Here is a 14,890-nt window from a genome sequence, read left to right on the forward strand (position 1 = left end):
CTGAAATATAGTTAAATTGGTCATCAATCACATACAATAATATAATCATATATTAACACAAATCATTTATAATTGATAGAAATAATTGTCAATACGATATTCCCAATGTCATTGTATTTCACCTTTATGGAATGGAATTCATTTTCTCTATCAGATGATCGTAAACATATTGTCGTACATCTACAGCAAACATGAAATCGAAGTGATTCAGTCGTGTCAATGTCACTGTGTACTTCTCCACAATATTTGGCAGTTTTCTGCTCAAAATATCAACGTCCTAAAAACATAACACAATGCGATAAGATATCGAACCCAACACAAAGTTGCAAAGATGATTAAATGCGCGTTTGATTACGTCTGGATGAGCGAGAAAGTCGTTCAAGCCGTTATACAAAATCACCGGGGCTGTAATCCTATCTAAGGGATATTCTGGCGGCGTGAACTGCCCGTAAACCATGATATTGTTTAGCGTGCCGTAATCGTAAGGTCGGAAATGTCCTGCAAGAAGAATAATTTATTTGTTTCATGAGAAACGCGCACATGTATGTAATTGCGGGAGATTTTTGAAATTTTATAAATTTCATATAATTTCAATTTCAATTGATACCTGGATTCTGAATACCCATCGCGTAATGAACCAATTGCTTGTAGGAACATCCCGCCGGTGCAAACTCCACGTACTCTGCGAAGTGAGCCTGAAAATATGTAACATTATTTTCACATAAGCAGATCGGAGTCACGTTTGGCTCGGATAATCCGAGTTTCTTCGGCATTGATAGCTCACATGATCTACTTCGGTGCTGAAGCCTCCGATAATGAAAGTAATGAATTCGCAAAAGTATTGGGTCGGCATGCCTTCTCGACAGAAGTTTTGCGTTAAGAATCTCATCAAAGCCGTATTCGGCAACAATTCGAAGAATCCCGTGTATCTATAAATTCCCTACGAAATCAAATAAGAGCTGATTAGCACCAAATACAGAACACTTGACAAAATCTAATCCCTCATTAGTTTAGAACGTAAAGGTAATAAAGATATTTATCACAATATTCTCATTAACGAATGAACAGTTCGATTTGTTTATAAATATATGTACGAATTTTATGTTGTATAAATAATAATACGATTACGGTTTTGTTTGTAGAAAATGATGAATAATATAATTATCGCTTATATGTATAAAATAAAACAAATTTTGTGAAAGGAAGAAAATTCTATTAGTGACTTTTCTACTTCTTTAAATTCACGTTTCAGAGAGTGCTTTAATGCTCTACCTTAAAGAAATTTGCGAAGAAACTTGCGGGTTTCAGCAAACCGATAATGTGTCCTGTATAAGCCACAGGAGCTAAAGCGGACATGAGCTTGATTTTCTCGTTATACTCCGGTCTGAGGGACATCAGCACCCAAAATTGCGTCGTGCCCTGAGAGAAGCCGATATAGAATAGTTGCTTCTGGCCGGTATGAGCCAATATGTAGTCTATCATAGCGGGTAAATCGTACATACCCATCTCGTGCCAGCTGAACGTAACGAATTTTTATTAATACTCGCGAAAATCATTATATGTGTAGATTATGTTCGGCTTAGTCAAAAGAATTTCGAACATTTGTTTTATCGTATTCACACGGTTAGCGCTGCGGAAGTAAAGCAATGACTATCACATTTTAACATCAGCCTTATCGCAAAACGTGACAAATGCGATTAGCGCGCTTGAGCTTCACGATACCTGAAGTCCCAAAATTGAGCACTCTGCAGGGAAAGCGTCGTGTGGTTCTTCGAGGCGGTGGTCCCGCGGGAATTACCGAGCCACACATCGTAACCATTATCAGCCAAAAGATAAGCTATAATATTAAGAGTCGTTTGTTTAATTGATGCCGGATTTTTTTTTTTTTTAAATTAAAAAATCGAATTTGAATTGATACCGATTGATCGATCTCGACTCGGGACCACCCAATCTGCCGAAGATCCCAACAGCCCATGCATAATAAGCACCACTCGTCGATTCTGAACATTTACATTCGTATTATTAGATGGTATCCGATGCACAGATAATATATATCCGTCCTTGGTTGTTACGTGATGAAGTTCAAAGGGATATCCGGTGTTTCTTACGATACGTTCCTAAAAACAGTAATAAATAATTGATTAAAATATAATCGGCAGTTGAGTTTACTATTCAGCTATTAATCATTAAATTTATTAATTGATGAAATAAGGAATGTTTCAGAATTTCGTGAATTATCCGCTATTATTAAATACAATATTTACGCTTTCAAGAAAAAAAATTAATTCTTGCACTTCTATAACACAGCATTGTAGTACATTTTATTATAAACGAAATTATATAAGAATAAAGAATGCATTTAAGTAAAGAGTCTATGTGTTTCTAAATTATTTCTCAAGATTCCACTTACCATTGACAGATTGGGATCTGCGATTGATGGAAACAATTCACTCGTGCGAAACAATCCGTTTGTTTGAACGATGAATCCACAGCACAACAACAAGACAAAATACAAATGTATAGTCATTTCTTCGACGGAAAGTCCACCGATACTTGCGGTGTCACTTGTAAAAATATGCACTTTGTGTTATCAATGTATCTTTGTGCGTAATTTTTCGATACCGTAGGCAAATATAGATTTAAACGGAGGACACCATGCGTTTACTTTTAAAACAATTTTGATAATTAAGAAACTTTTGATAAAATAAATACTCTTCTGTTGCACAATCAAAATTATAAGTATATAATTCATGAAAAAAATCGTTATATATAAATATATGAAGGGAAATTGCAATAAACTTACAAATACAAATGAGCAAATATAAATTGTATATAATTATAATGAAATAAATAATTAAATATATTTTCAATAATTTTCCAGATGCAACAAAGATTTCACTATTTGATTTGAAATACCGAGCCAAGATTCTTTTACGAAGAGCTTCAAATGATCGCGGAAAGTCCTCATACGGTTTTATTTATATCCTCCTTTTGAGCTGCGACACAAGAGTTGAACATAAATTTATTTCCACGAGCTGTCTTTATAAATCTACTTTTAATCTATTATTCTCTTTTTATTACTCACGTATTCGAAGTCGCGTTGTTTTTATAAACGACACGAACTTCCTAAAGTCGAACCGGCGATACCGGAGGTACGCCGAGCACGCGTTCCCGCCGCGCGTCCATGCTTAATTACGTCAACCGCTATATTAGATCAAATATCTTCGTAAAAATATTTTATGCCCTGTCTTGTCACGTTACTGTTGAATAATATTGATAGTTTTGTGACAGGTTTGAAAGAGACGATTAATTACGGAATTTGAACATTACACGTGCATTATCGCAAAATCAATATCAATAACGATTCGAAAATTCGCTGATTTATTTCTTCATTAACATTTTCTTTTGCATTAAAAAAGAGATTGTACTAGGTGCGCAACTAAGTTTCCAGGTTTCACACATGGATGGTGCTAACGATACATGTAGTTGATATACATGCTAAAGTTGTGTTTTTTTATTAACTTGGACATCTGTCATCAATAACCAGTCATAATATCAACACATATTGCAACGCAAAAATATTTTTTCTAACAATAAAGATGTCGAGTTTTGTGCCAAATAAACAGCATTTGCGGGAAGCTTTGCTTTTCTGCTTCAACTTGAAAGAAAATGCAGCTGAAGCACGTCGTTTGCTTGAGAAAGCCTACGGTAAACATGCCTGAAAACTACCTGTGAAGATTGTTTTAAACGCTTCAGAAGTGGCGATTTCGACACTGAGGACAAGGAGCGCTCCGGAAGACCAAAAACATTTGAGGACGCCGATCTGCAAGCGTTATTGAATGAAGATGATACGCAAACACAACAACGACAACAACTGATAAATTTGAACCATGCATTGCTCGAAAAACGGCCAGAATGGGACACGAGACACGAACGAGTGATATTGCAGCACGACAACGCTCCGTGCCATCGCACTTCCATCGTCCAGGACACCATCAAAACGCTGAAATGGGATCTGCTACCTCACCCGCCGTATTCACCAGACCTGGCCTCTTCCGATTATCACTTGTTCCGGTCGATGGCGCATGGCTTGGCTGGGCTACACTTGGCCAATTTCAAAGAAATGCAAAACTGGTTGGATGAATGGTTTCGATTCAAAGACGCGTCGTTTTATCGTCGCGGTATTCATGTATTGCCAGAGAGATGGCAAAAATGTGTAGCTAGCGAGGGACGATACTTTGTATAAACCGTTTTTTGTATTTCTCTTAAAATTTTCCATTTTGCATTGATAAAAAAAACCCGGAAACTTAGTTGCGCACCTAGTAAAATTATTTATTTCACTTTGTATATATATATATATATATAGTATCAGTTTTATACTTTTGATGACAAAATTCAGATTCTTTTGTATCTTTAAAGATTGCATGAAAAAGATCACGTTAGAAAAATGGCAAATCATTATTCGGGATTAAGAAATTACTTGTTGCGAGAGGCATTTGTATCTTATGTTTTACGTAAAAAGTAACTTCTTATGCGATAGAAAAATGGCAAATTACTATTCGAGATTAAGAAGTTATTTTTTACGTCAAGCATAGGATCCAAGCACCTCTCGCAAAAAGTAACTTTTTAATCCCGAATAATAAATTTGCCATTTGTAAAGCGTGACCTTTTTTATGCGATCCTTAAAAATACAAGAGAATCTGAACCTCTTTGTCCTGGACAGTGTAAAAATAATACAAAACAGTGAAATAAATAACTTGTAACTTTTTAACCCCGAGCGATAAATTTCTTATTTTTCTAGCGTAATCTTTCTTTATGCGATCTTTAAAGACGCGAGAGAATCTGAACTCTGTCATGAACAGTACAAAAATAATACAAAAGTGATAAATAACATAAGTAATAAATAACTTTTTATAATCTCTTTTAATACAAAAGGATAGAATATCAAGGAAAAATGTAATATTTATACATACACTCAATTGTATCAATTGTATCAATTGTACTAATTGTTTCGTTCGAATAAAAATCGCAATGTAAATGGCGTAAGCTCTTTATTCCAGAATATGTAGTGGAATTATGAACTGAAAGAAGAGATGTGTGAAAAATATAAAATATGTGTGGTCAATCGATCTTAATTTATTACTTAAACGTATCTTTGCGTTCAACATGATTGGCATTTATGGTCGTAATCGTGTTGTCATGCATACATCTAACGTGTGCGTTTCTACAGACATGTATAGTGCTTCGTACTCGTTTCGTTAAGTATAGAAAACATCATTTCGATCGTCGTCAAACAAACTAACAACATCATTGTCGTGTATACACTTTTGAGAAATGTGCTTTCTTCAGTCGTGTAACATATAAAATAATATACATAGATCTATTTATGTGACATATTATATACACGTATTATTAAAAGATTTTTATTTTAAATCCGCCGCGAAGAAGCGGGGAAAGGACGCATGGATGTTGCATTGTGAAGACTGCACGTTTAAGCGATACCCTATCGAGGAATAATATCCTGTTTAAACTTCAATACTGAGACACGTGTATGTGTGGCTTTATCGCACGTACGTATGCATTGCTTCCGTATCTAGGTTTACTTTTTTGTTTTAATAAATTAAACATAAATTATTGTATGTACTGTGTTTGACGCATCATTATGCTTTTTCGTTTTTGTTTTTCTTTATGTTATTGATCTAATAAAAGCCGAAAGAGAATTCTATCACTACAATTTCAGCTTCAATTATAAACCCAGTAAGCAAAATGTTAGCAATGTTAACGGATTAACAGGAAATTTATCAAATTGATTTGCTCAATTGTAAACGGAATTGTCTCATATAATACAGTTATACTCTATATTCTAATTATTGAAAAATTTTGATACCAGCTGGTGATTAAACACGTGGTAAACTGAAAGGAACGGTTCTAGGTCTTTTTCTCATCCGTGTGTAGCCAACTTATATATGCATAACATTCTGATCCCTATAAATGTTTTTTTACATGCTTATTTATTATATCGACACTCTTGATTTTACAATCTAACAGAACTACTAGCTTCTTAATTGTGTTATTTTTTTATATTATCTGAAATAGAATTAATTTGCCGCGGTTGTCAAATACACAAAATTGTAAAAAAAAGGAGAAAAAAATAATAACATTACACTATACACATCAAATATATAAATTATATATATATATGTATAATTAATCGCATCGATCAAATGCAAGAATGTTTACAGATTAGTTTTTTCCTTATTTTTTTCTACGTATCTTTGTCTGAATGTGTTTTAGGACAAAAAATGTACGACTCGATCGTGTTCATACAAACAACATGTTTGTCGAACAAACCTATTAAGTCAGAAACTTTACAATTAGATACATTGATTACAGAATATGTCTTGTGAGCACATATACCACATCAAACGCTACCGATAAAATCGCTCAATGTTTAACATAAATATAAAAGTTTTATTTCATGTTAGAAATTATACAACCTATATACGAATGTTACTTCAATTAATAAAAAAAACTAAATTTGACATAACTCATGATAGTTTACGTAACTGTGTACAGAGTAGCGTAGAAGACGCCAACATAAACATATTTATAAATAATGATTATGAGACATCATTTATTTGTAGCAATTTATAATTTTCAGGAACAAAGTATTTTATATCCTGAAACGCGTATTAAACTTTTAACATATTCGTTGCCGATAATGTCAATTGGCAGCCTGTGATAATTTCTCAAAAAGGAATACCGATTAGCATTTTCTTGCACATGATGGAAAATTTAATTTATATTTCCAATACTTGAGAAAAAAATCGATTTGTCTGTAATTATTACTAATTTTTGATGAGCTAATTTTCTTTTATAAGTATATTTTAATATAATTTGCCGTTTTTAACAAAGTAACTGGAAAATACTGTTGGCTTCTAGATAATGTACAAAATCGACAACAAATATATTGAATATATCCGCTTAAAATAAATAAAAAAATAAAATTTTTTTAATATTAAATAATCCCACAACTATTCACGCAGTTCTGGAACATCCCGTATTAGCAAATAAAGAATTGCTTCGATTCGACCAAACGACGCTAATTTACAGGTGATATGAGCAATTGATAGATGCTTTTGATCCGTGCATGAGCACATAGTCGCTAATCGTTAGCTAATCATGCGTCACACGTACAACAAGATAAGTTTCAACTTCCTAGATCTTGTGAAATTACTATGTATCGTAATCTTCGTCGATGTCGCCAGTGCAAGTGAAGTTTGATGTCGGTTGATTGCTTGCACTTGGATTGACTTCAGTATAAAAGTTTAGTTGATTAATTTGCAAGGATGTAGGTACAGATATCTGGAACTCTGGAATCTGTGAGTGCCCTCCTGCTGTCAACGCGTCCTTTTGATTAGCAGAGTTTGAATTGCTTTGAACTGTAGTAGATCCATTATCTTTCGTAATCTTATGATTTGCAATAGCTTCAATGCTACCTGGTAATCCCAGTTGCTTCTGATATCTGCAAAAATAACGAATTGTGATAAATTAGGTAAGTTTTTAGAAAAGGTAAAGCTTTGATTAACTTACCCTACTGGATTAGAATGCTGTGTCGCAATCGGACATGTTGTAGCTGTGTTTGATGAATTGGTTCCTGAGATAGAAGTCTCTGGTGACATAGGTACTTCATCATCAAGTCCCGATACATCAGGCAGAGATTTGACTAAATCTTTTAGAAAGTCGAATCTACTTTCTGATAGAATACATTGTTTCCTATAAACAAATATACCTTGCAGATAAAGGTTTTATTTTACATTAAGTCTACCAAGTTTCTATTTTTTCAACAAAATGCTTATTTATAAATATATAAAAAAAAAACAAAAACTCTGTTGCTATCTATCATTTCAAATCTATTTTAGACAGATTAATTGTATCTTTCAACAGTTACTAATTCAAAATAAACCAATTCATAAAAGTTTGCTTTATACATATAACATTCAATCTCAAATGTTTACTCACATATGTGTTGGACTTAGAGTCTTAGCATTTTTGGCATTTGTAATCTGCATAGTCTTGGTCAGCAAAGAGTGTACAAATAATTCCAGTGTCCTAGGTAAGCCTTGTTAAGGAAAAAACTGTAGATATAGAAAATGTATAATAATGTATCTTAGACAACTTATATCAAATTTATATAAGTCTTATATAAATCAAGTGCTTGCAAGAGACGAAAACATATAAAAAGAAGATAATCAAGAAAGGATATAGATTATAATTGGCACTGCCTGGGCGACTTTTCCAACTTCTTCGTCTGTCTGCATAATCTTCTTGATACGACCCTGACAAATAAATACGCGAGATTAGATTATGTTAACTTCTGCCTCGATTTTGCTCGCTGTGCATTTTTTCTGAATAACGCCAATCATTACGTGTTCACCATTAAAGACGCAAGTCAATGTGATGAACAGATATGCCATTTCTACGGTACTTTATTTTTACTGCCGATGTGTTCCGCAATGACAGAAAAAGATGTTCAGCATTTGCTTACCGCTGGAAAACGAGCGTTGTATTTTTTCTTTTTGCTAGGCATGCTGTTTCTACATACGGGGAACGGATCGGATTTCGCAGCACGGCACGGCAATGGCATGCACGCACGCACGTACGCACGTGATACAACACGACGCGTAAACAAACGGGAACCAGAAAAGTTTTTCGCAACGGAAATTTTGTATTGTCTCCTGTTGTCTCCCTATACGCAAAGCAACGCAGGGGTTGTTCCGAAACTTTACACCCACATATGATGCACCCGCCTGTTTTCCATGGACATATCAAATAATTGGACAGAAAGCAAAGTCGGTTCTCTGACAAGCCAACTGACGCTAATGAAAAAGAGAAAGTTAGCGAATTTTTGATTGGTTACGCCATTTTGATATCTGTGAATAGATATCAGAATAAATTAATAAGCAGCGGGAGTTCCCATCTTTTGTGTAATAGTTTATGACGCATTTTGATTGATGCATAATTCAATTCCCGCCAAAATGCAGCAAGATGGTTGCCAATGTTTACTTCCATACATAGTAAATACTAGACTGCTCATATTGTTCGAAGAGTGTTGAAAATTTACGGAAAGGAATAAAGAGAAAGGAATCTTTGATAGGCTTGTTTCTCTCTCACATGTAAGAATTAAAACCAATTAAAAACGTGTTGCTATCCTACTAACGTTACGCATGCGCGAGAATTTGGTACATAAATTTTGGGGTCAAGTTCAACACGAATTAAGGTCATTACACGTAAAAAAGTTTAGTCGTAATCGTAAGCAAATCGACCAATCACAGTGAGCAGTAATGAGAGTGACTCGCCACTCACTGAACGGCTAAAGGCCCTCACACACAAAATGACATAACTGCATATGCATAGCATAAGACCGTCTCGACCAATGAACATCTAGCATAAAGGTGCCATATTGATTTACATAGCATGTTCATTGGTCGAGACGGTCTTATGCTATGCATATGCAGTTATGTCATTTTTAGCGTTTTCGATTATACAGGATTTGAACGACCCAGGGTTGGTTAATGACGTCATTGCAACCTCTCCACCAATGAAAGACTTGCATTTATAGTAAAATAGTGATTGATCAACCCTGGGTCGTTCAAATCCTGTATAATCGAAAACGCTATTTGTGTGTGATGGCCTTAAGTGCCTATCCAGACAAACCATCGACATATAGAATGGACTGAGCATCGCGATGGGTAAGCGCGCGCCTGCTTTATAGCGTTTTCGATTATACAGGATTTGAACGACCCAGGGTTGGTTAATGACGTCATTGCAACCTCTCCACCAATGAAAGACTTGCATTTATAGTAAAATAGTGATTGATCAACCCTGGGTCGTTCAAATCCTGTATAATCGAAAACGCTATTAGAGTGAGAGGTACTACATCTGAGGCCTATGTTTGTCTCTCTTGCAAACTTTTGATTTGTTATTTCGTCCCCCTCCAGAATTCTAGCAGTAACATAGCATTAAATTTGACACCTCACCTTCGCCTACTCGCTTTGGAATAATGTGAAACGTTTATCTTTATTTTTAAAAATTAAAAAATGGTTTTAAGGTGTTTTGTATGCAAAATTACGTATGATAAAAATAAAAAGGATATACAGATGCATAAGTAAGTACATTAAAAGTATTTTTTATAGGACATTATTGTAACACATTCTTTAAACATATTGTTTTAAAGCTGTATAATAATTAATTATATTATATACGTAATTATATTATAATTATATTATATACGTAATTATATTATATACGTAACTTGCATAGTTTTGTTAAATATATATTAAAATTATATATTATATAATAAAATTAAGATATGTAATAGTATGTAATAAAAATTGTGTAAAATAAAATTATAAAAAGTTAGGTTAGATTATGCGTTTTACAGATAAGAGATATTTAGAACATTATTTTAAATATTTTGTAATATAATAATAATTGAATTATACAATATAAAATAATACATTATCATTATTTTCAGAGTTCCAGAAAAAGAACACATAAAGAAATTATGGTTATCTGCATTAAACATCAAGCAGATCAGTCCAAATGCAAGAGTGTGTTCAAAACATTTTAATGAACAGGATTTCACAAAAAGTATTGTTGGGGAAAGAAAATATATCAAATCTGATGCAGTCCCATCTATAAATTTACAGAAAAATGGAGAAACCACTGATCGTAGCAACTCTGAGAGCATAGAAGAGAGCATAGAAGAGAGCATAGAAGAGAGCATAGAAGAGAGCATAGAAAGTACACAATACTGCAACAAGAAACATACATGTTTGAAAAGGTAATTTACAAACAAAATATTGAATAATTACTGTTGATAAGTGTTATTATTTTTATGCTTAAGATCCTTAGCAATGGAACAGGCAACTGAAGATGAAGTAGTGCCTCGAAAAAATATTAGAACATTTCGTGATATAGACGTCAAACAGGTTTCACAATCACCGTTTGAAGCAGAAACCTGCTTGGAAGCACTCATTGAAGAACTGCATGAAAAACGGAAGGAGATAAAACGATTTAGAGATAAAGTCGGAAAACTACAGAAAACAGTTAAAGATTTACGCTCACTGATGAAGAGTTTAAAAGATAATAATTTAATAACAAGCACAGCTAGAGATATATTACAAGTAAGTAATTAGTTTTAATGTAAACAATACATTCTACAATGTATGTAAACAATAATGGCGATATATATATGTGTATGTATGTATGTAGAATGTATTGTTTACATTGCTCTCATTATTGCAAATATTTTTAGCAAAAATACCCACTGCGGAGAGTTATTTTGTCGTGATCATTGTAAATTATGTGTACATTAATACGTATCAAAATTATCTATTCTTTTCTAGTCAACAGAATCTCCTGCACTTGTAGCATTAGTACAAAAAGTACTTTCACACAAGCATAAATTTAATGCTTTTCCTCCAGAATTGAAAACTTTTGCAGCCACATTACACTTCTACTCTCCTAAAGCCTATGACTTTGTTCGGAGATCATTTATAAATATTTTACCACATCCTTCCACAATCCGTAAATGGTACTATTCTATCGATGGATCCCCCGGAATTTCACAACCTGCATTAGATTGTTTAACAAAAAAAGCACGCGAAGCTATTGAAAAGAATCACACTATTCTTTGCGGTTTACAAATTGATGATATGTCTATAAAAAAACAGATTGATTTTAATGGAAAAGAATACATAGGTTTCATTAATTTTGGGACAAAACTAGATAGTGATGAATTGCCTTTAGCTAAAGAAGTGTTATTATGGCAGTAGCTATTAACGAACATTGGAAAATACCAGTTGCGTATTATTTCATCGATGCATTGACTGCAAGGGATCGTGCTAATATTATTACAAACGTTTTAAAAAGTATCCATGAAACAGGTATTGACATAATTTCATTAACTTTTGACGGTCCACAATATAATTTTACTATGGCAAATATATTAGGTGCACAATTACAAGTTGATAAAGAGTTGCAAGTATTCTTTCTGCATCCAATTACTAAAAAACGAATATATATCATATTAGATGCATGTCATATGATTAAATTAGTTAGAAACTGTTTTGCTGAATATAAAGTTCTTCAAAATAAGAATAACGAAGAGATACAATATGACTTTGTACAAAAATTGATACGCATACAAGAAAAATATGGATTACATGTAAATACTAAAGTTAGACTTCGACACTTAAATTGGTACAACGAAAAAATGAAAGTTTGTCTCGCGGTTCAAGTTTTAAGCAATAGTGTGTCAAAAGGTATGCAGTATCTCCGAGAATCTATTAAACTCCCGGAATTCGCAAATAGTAAGGCAACAGAAGAATTTTGCTTAATGTTTAATGATATTTTTGATGTCTTAAATTCTCGAAATAAGTTTTGTATTACTCCATCTAGACAACCTATTACTACGAAAAATTTAACAGAAATTACACAAAAAATTAATTGTTTCATAGATTATATATCTTCTTTAAAATATCAAGGAGTTTCAATTTTACATTCAAAACGCAAAACTGGATTTTTTGGGTTAATTATTACTTTAAATAGTATTGTAGGAATATTTAAAAATTGGATACAAGAAAACAGTAATATGTCGTATTTTTTAACATATAAGTTATCCCAGGACCACTTGGAATTATTTTTTTCTGCAGTACGAAATCATTGTGGTCATAATAACAACCCTACTTGTACGCAATTCATGGCTGTCTTTAAAAAATTGTTAACGCATGCACAAGTTAGCGGTTCAAAATATGCAAATAGCGTTGCTTTAGACGATACTATCTTTTTAAATATTACTTCCACTAATATACATAAAGATAATATTGATAATATTAGTATAACTGAAGAAAATGACATTGATATTTTGAATAATAATATAAATTATGACCACAGTTATAATATTCATGCTCTATTTGAGGTAATAAATAAAGATTATATTGATGATGTACTTGGCTATATTGCAGGATTTATAGTACGTAAAATATCAAAAGACTTATCATGCAATGTCTGTTTGACTCTTTTACACAGTGACACAACGTTTTCAAAATTACAGCATTTAAAATCAAGAGGTGGTTTAATTAATGCATCTGCTGATGTAATATTATTGTGTAAAATAGGTGAAATTACTTTTAGGGAAAATAATATTTTTTCTCAACATAAAAATCTTTTACAGTTTCTTTTAATGAAAAGTTTACGCAAAGTAATGAGTAATGTTTTTTATCATAAGGACCACTGTTTTGAACAAAATTATTTAAACGATCATAGATATCAATTAATAAAATTAATTTTTGTTAATTTTTTAAAAATAAGATTAAATCACGCAGCAAAGACAAAATCTGCAGTCATAAATAGAATAAGACATAAGTTAACAAAAACAATTTTATTTATGCATTAATAGATATAAGATAGATATAGAAATACATGATATAAGAAATATAAGAAATACATGTAACTATAAATATTATATAATAAAATTTTGTTTTATACATATAATTATAACAATATCCTGTAAGTGGCATATATCATATTATATTTTATAATAATGTGTAGTATTGTAATTTTTTATAAATGTAAATAAATAAAATTTTCTATATATTAACAATATAATTTTTTTATTATTTATAACATTAGTATAGTGTGTAGATAATAATAATATTTATAATAAAATTTGTAAACATATATCTATTTATAAAACTTTATAATTAATAAAATATTAATATAAATATAATATAAATTAAAGCAAATTTATTGTTTATTCATAAATATATTAAATATATTAAAACAAATTTTAAAATAAATTCTAAAAAAATCTATTGACTACACATTTTATAGAAAAATGCGCATGGTCCGCAATTTTATTTGGACGGCCCTGCAAAAAAAGAGACAAACATAGGCCTCAGATGTAGTACCTCTCACTCTAAAGCAGGCGCGCGCTTACCCATCGCGATGCTCAGTCCATTCTATTGGCCGGAGCACAGACTTTTGCATAAAGCATAACGCATAAGCATAAGGAAATTGATTGGTCCATTTCCTTATGCATTTGCTTATGCTTATATATAGACCAATCAATTTCCTTATGCTTATGCGTTATGCTTTATGTAAAAGCTTGTGCTCTCGGCTTATATGTCGATGAGACTAATAGCGTTTTCGATTATACAGGATTTGAACGACCCAGGGTTGGTTAATGACGTCATTGCAACCTCTCCACCAATGAAAGACTTGCATTTATAGTAAAATAGTGATTGATCAACCCTGGGTCGTTCAAATCCTGTATAATCGAAAACGCTAAAACTCGAAGAATCGCATAAGCATATGCATAAGCAATTGGATTGGTCCATTTCTCATAAACCAATTTTCTTATGCATATGCGTATGCACTTATGAAAATTTGCCTGAATAGACCCTAAATAGCAAATGCGAATGTGATTGATTTTTACCTTTGAATCCACCAATCACATTCGACTGCAACTTATAGCGTTTTCGATTATACAGGATTTGAACGACCCAAGATTGGTTAATGACATTGAACTATATACCATACTGGAACGAGCACAGGCTACCCCCTCCATTCAACAAAACGGTCAGACAAGGCAGTGACTCGGTACCGGATTTCTCTTTCTATCTCGTCTACTCTCGACTAATAGTAGTTGTGAACACGTGACCAAAACTGTTGGTTAGATAGAGAGATCCGGGTCCGAACAGCTATCTCCATCTGACCGGTCAAGAACAAAGGCGTGCTCGTTCCAGTATGGTATATATTTCAATGGTAAACGCTATTATAGCGTTTTCGAATAAACGGGGTTTGAACGATCTAGGGTTGATCA

General features: G+C 32.7%; 2 protein-coding genes across 2 annotated transcripts; both read right to left on the reverse strand.

Moving 5' to 3' along the window:
• Positions 1-84: 84 nt before the first annotated feature.
• LOC105675862 (lipase 3-like) lies at positions 85-4,319 on the reverse strand. Its single transcript, XM_012373335.2, has 8 exons — positions 2,411-4,319; positions 1,919-2,117; positions 1,723-1,837; positions 1,273-1,516; positions 785-940; positions 608-695; positions 356-498; positions 85-277 (listed from the first exon to the last, which is right to left on the reverse strand). The coding sequence occupies exons 1-8, from the start codon at positions 2,525-2,527 to the stop codon at positions 125-127; spliced, it is 1,215 nt and encodes a 404-aa protein (XP_012228758.1). The 5' UTR covers positions 2,528-4,319; the 3' UTR covers positions 85-124.
• A 715-nt stretch (positions 4,320-5,034) lies between these two features.
• On the reverse strand, positions 5,035-8,935 carry NC2alpha (negative cofactor 2 alpha). The gene is made up of 5 exons (XM_012373355.2): positions 8,549-8,935; positions 8,267-8,339; positions 8,023-8,116; positions 7,594-7,776; positions 5,035-7,525 (listed from the first exon to the last, which is right to left on the reverse strand). Exons 1-5 carry the CDS (start codon positions 8,645-8,647, stop codon positions 7,237-7,239), a joined length of 738 nt encoding a protein of 245 aa, XP_012228778.1. The 5' UTR covers positions 8,648-8,935; the 3' UTR covers positions 5,035-7,236.
• Positions 8,936-14,890: the final 5,955 nt, after the last annotated feature.

This window comes from Linepithema humile, chromosome 1, assembly GCF_040581485.1.
Source record: "Linepithema humile isolate Giens D197 chromosome 1, Lhum_UNIL_v1.0, whole genome shotgun sequence".
Taxonomy (NCBI): Eukaryota; Metazoa; Arthropoda; class Insecta; order Hymenoptera; family Formicidae; genus Linepithema; species Linepithema humile.

Coding starts and splice junctions, on each gene's coding strand:
- LOC105675862 (XM_012373335.2), bottom strand. CDS start 2,527: ATGACTATACATTTGTATTTTGTCTTGTTGTTGTGCTGTGGATTCATC. Junction 1,517..1,722: donor GCTCAATTTTGGGACTTCAG/GTATCGTGAAGC, acceptor CGTTACGTTCAG/CTGGCACGAGATGGGTATGT. Junction 941..1,272: donor TCTTCGCAAATTTCTTTAAG/GTAGAGCATTAA, acceptor TTGATTTCGTAG/GGAATTTATAGATACACGGG.
- NC2alpha (XM_012373355.2), bottom strand. CDS start 8,647: ATGCCATTGCCGTGCCGTGCTGCGAAATCCGATCCGTTCCCCGTATGT. Junction 8,340..8,548: donor ACAACGCTCGTTTTCCAGCG/GTAAGCAAATGC, acceptor TTTATTTGTCAG/GGTCGTATCAAGAAGATTAT. Junction 7,777..8,022: donor ACTCTAAGTCCAACACATAT/GTGAGTAAACAT, acceptor ATTTGTTTATAG/GAAACAATGTATTCTATCAG.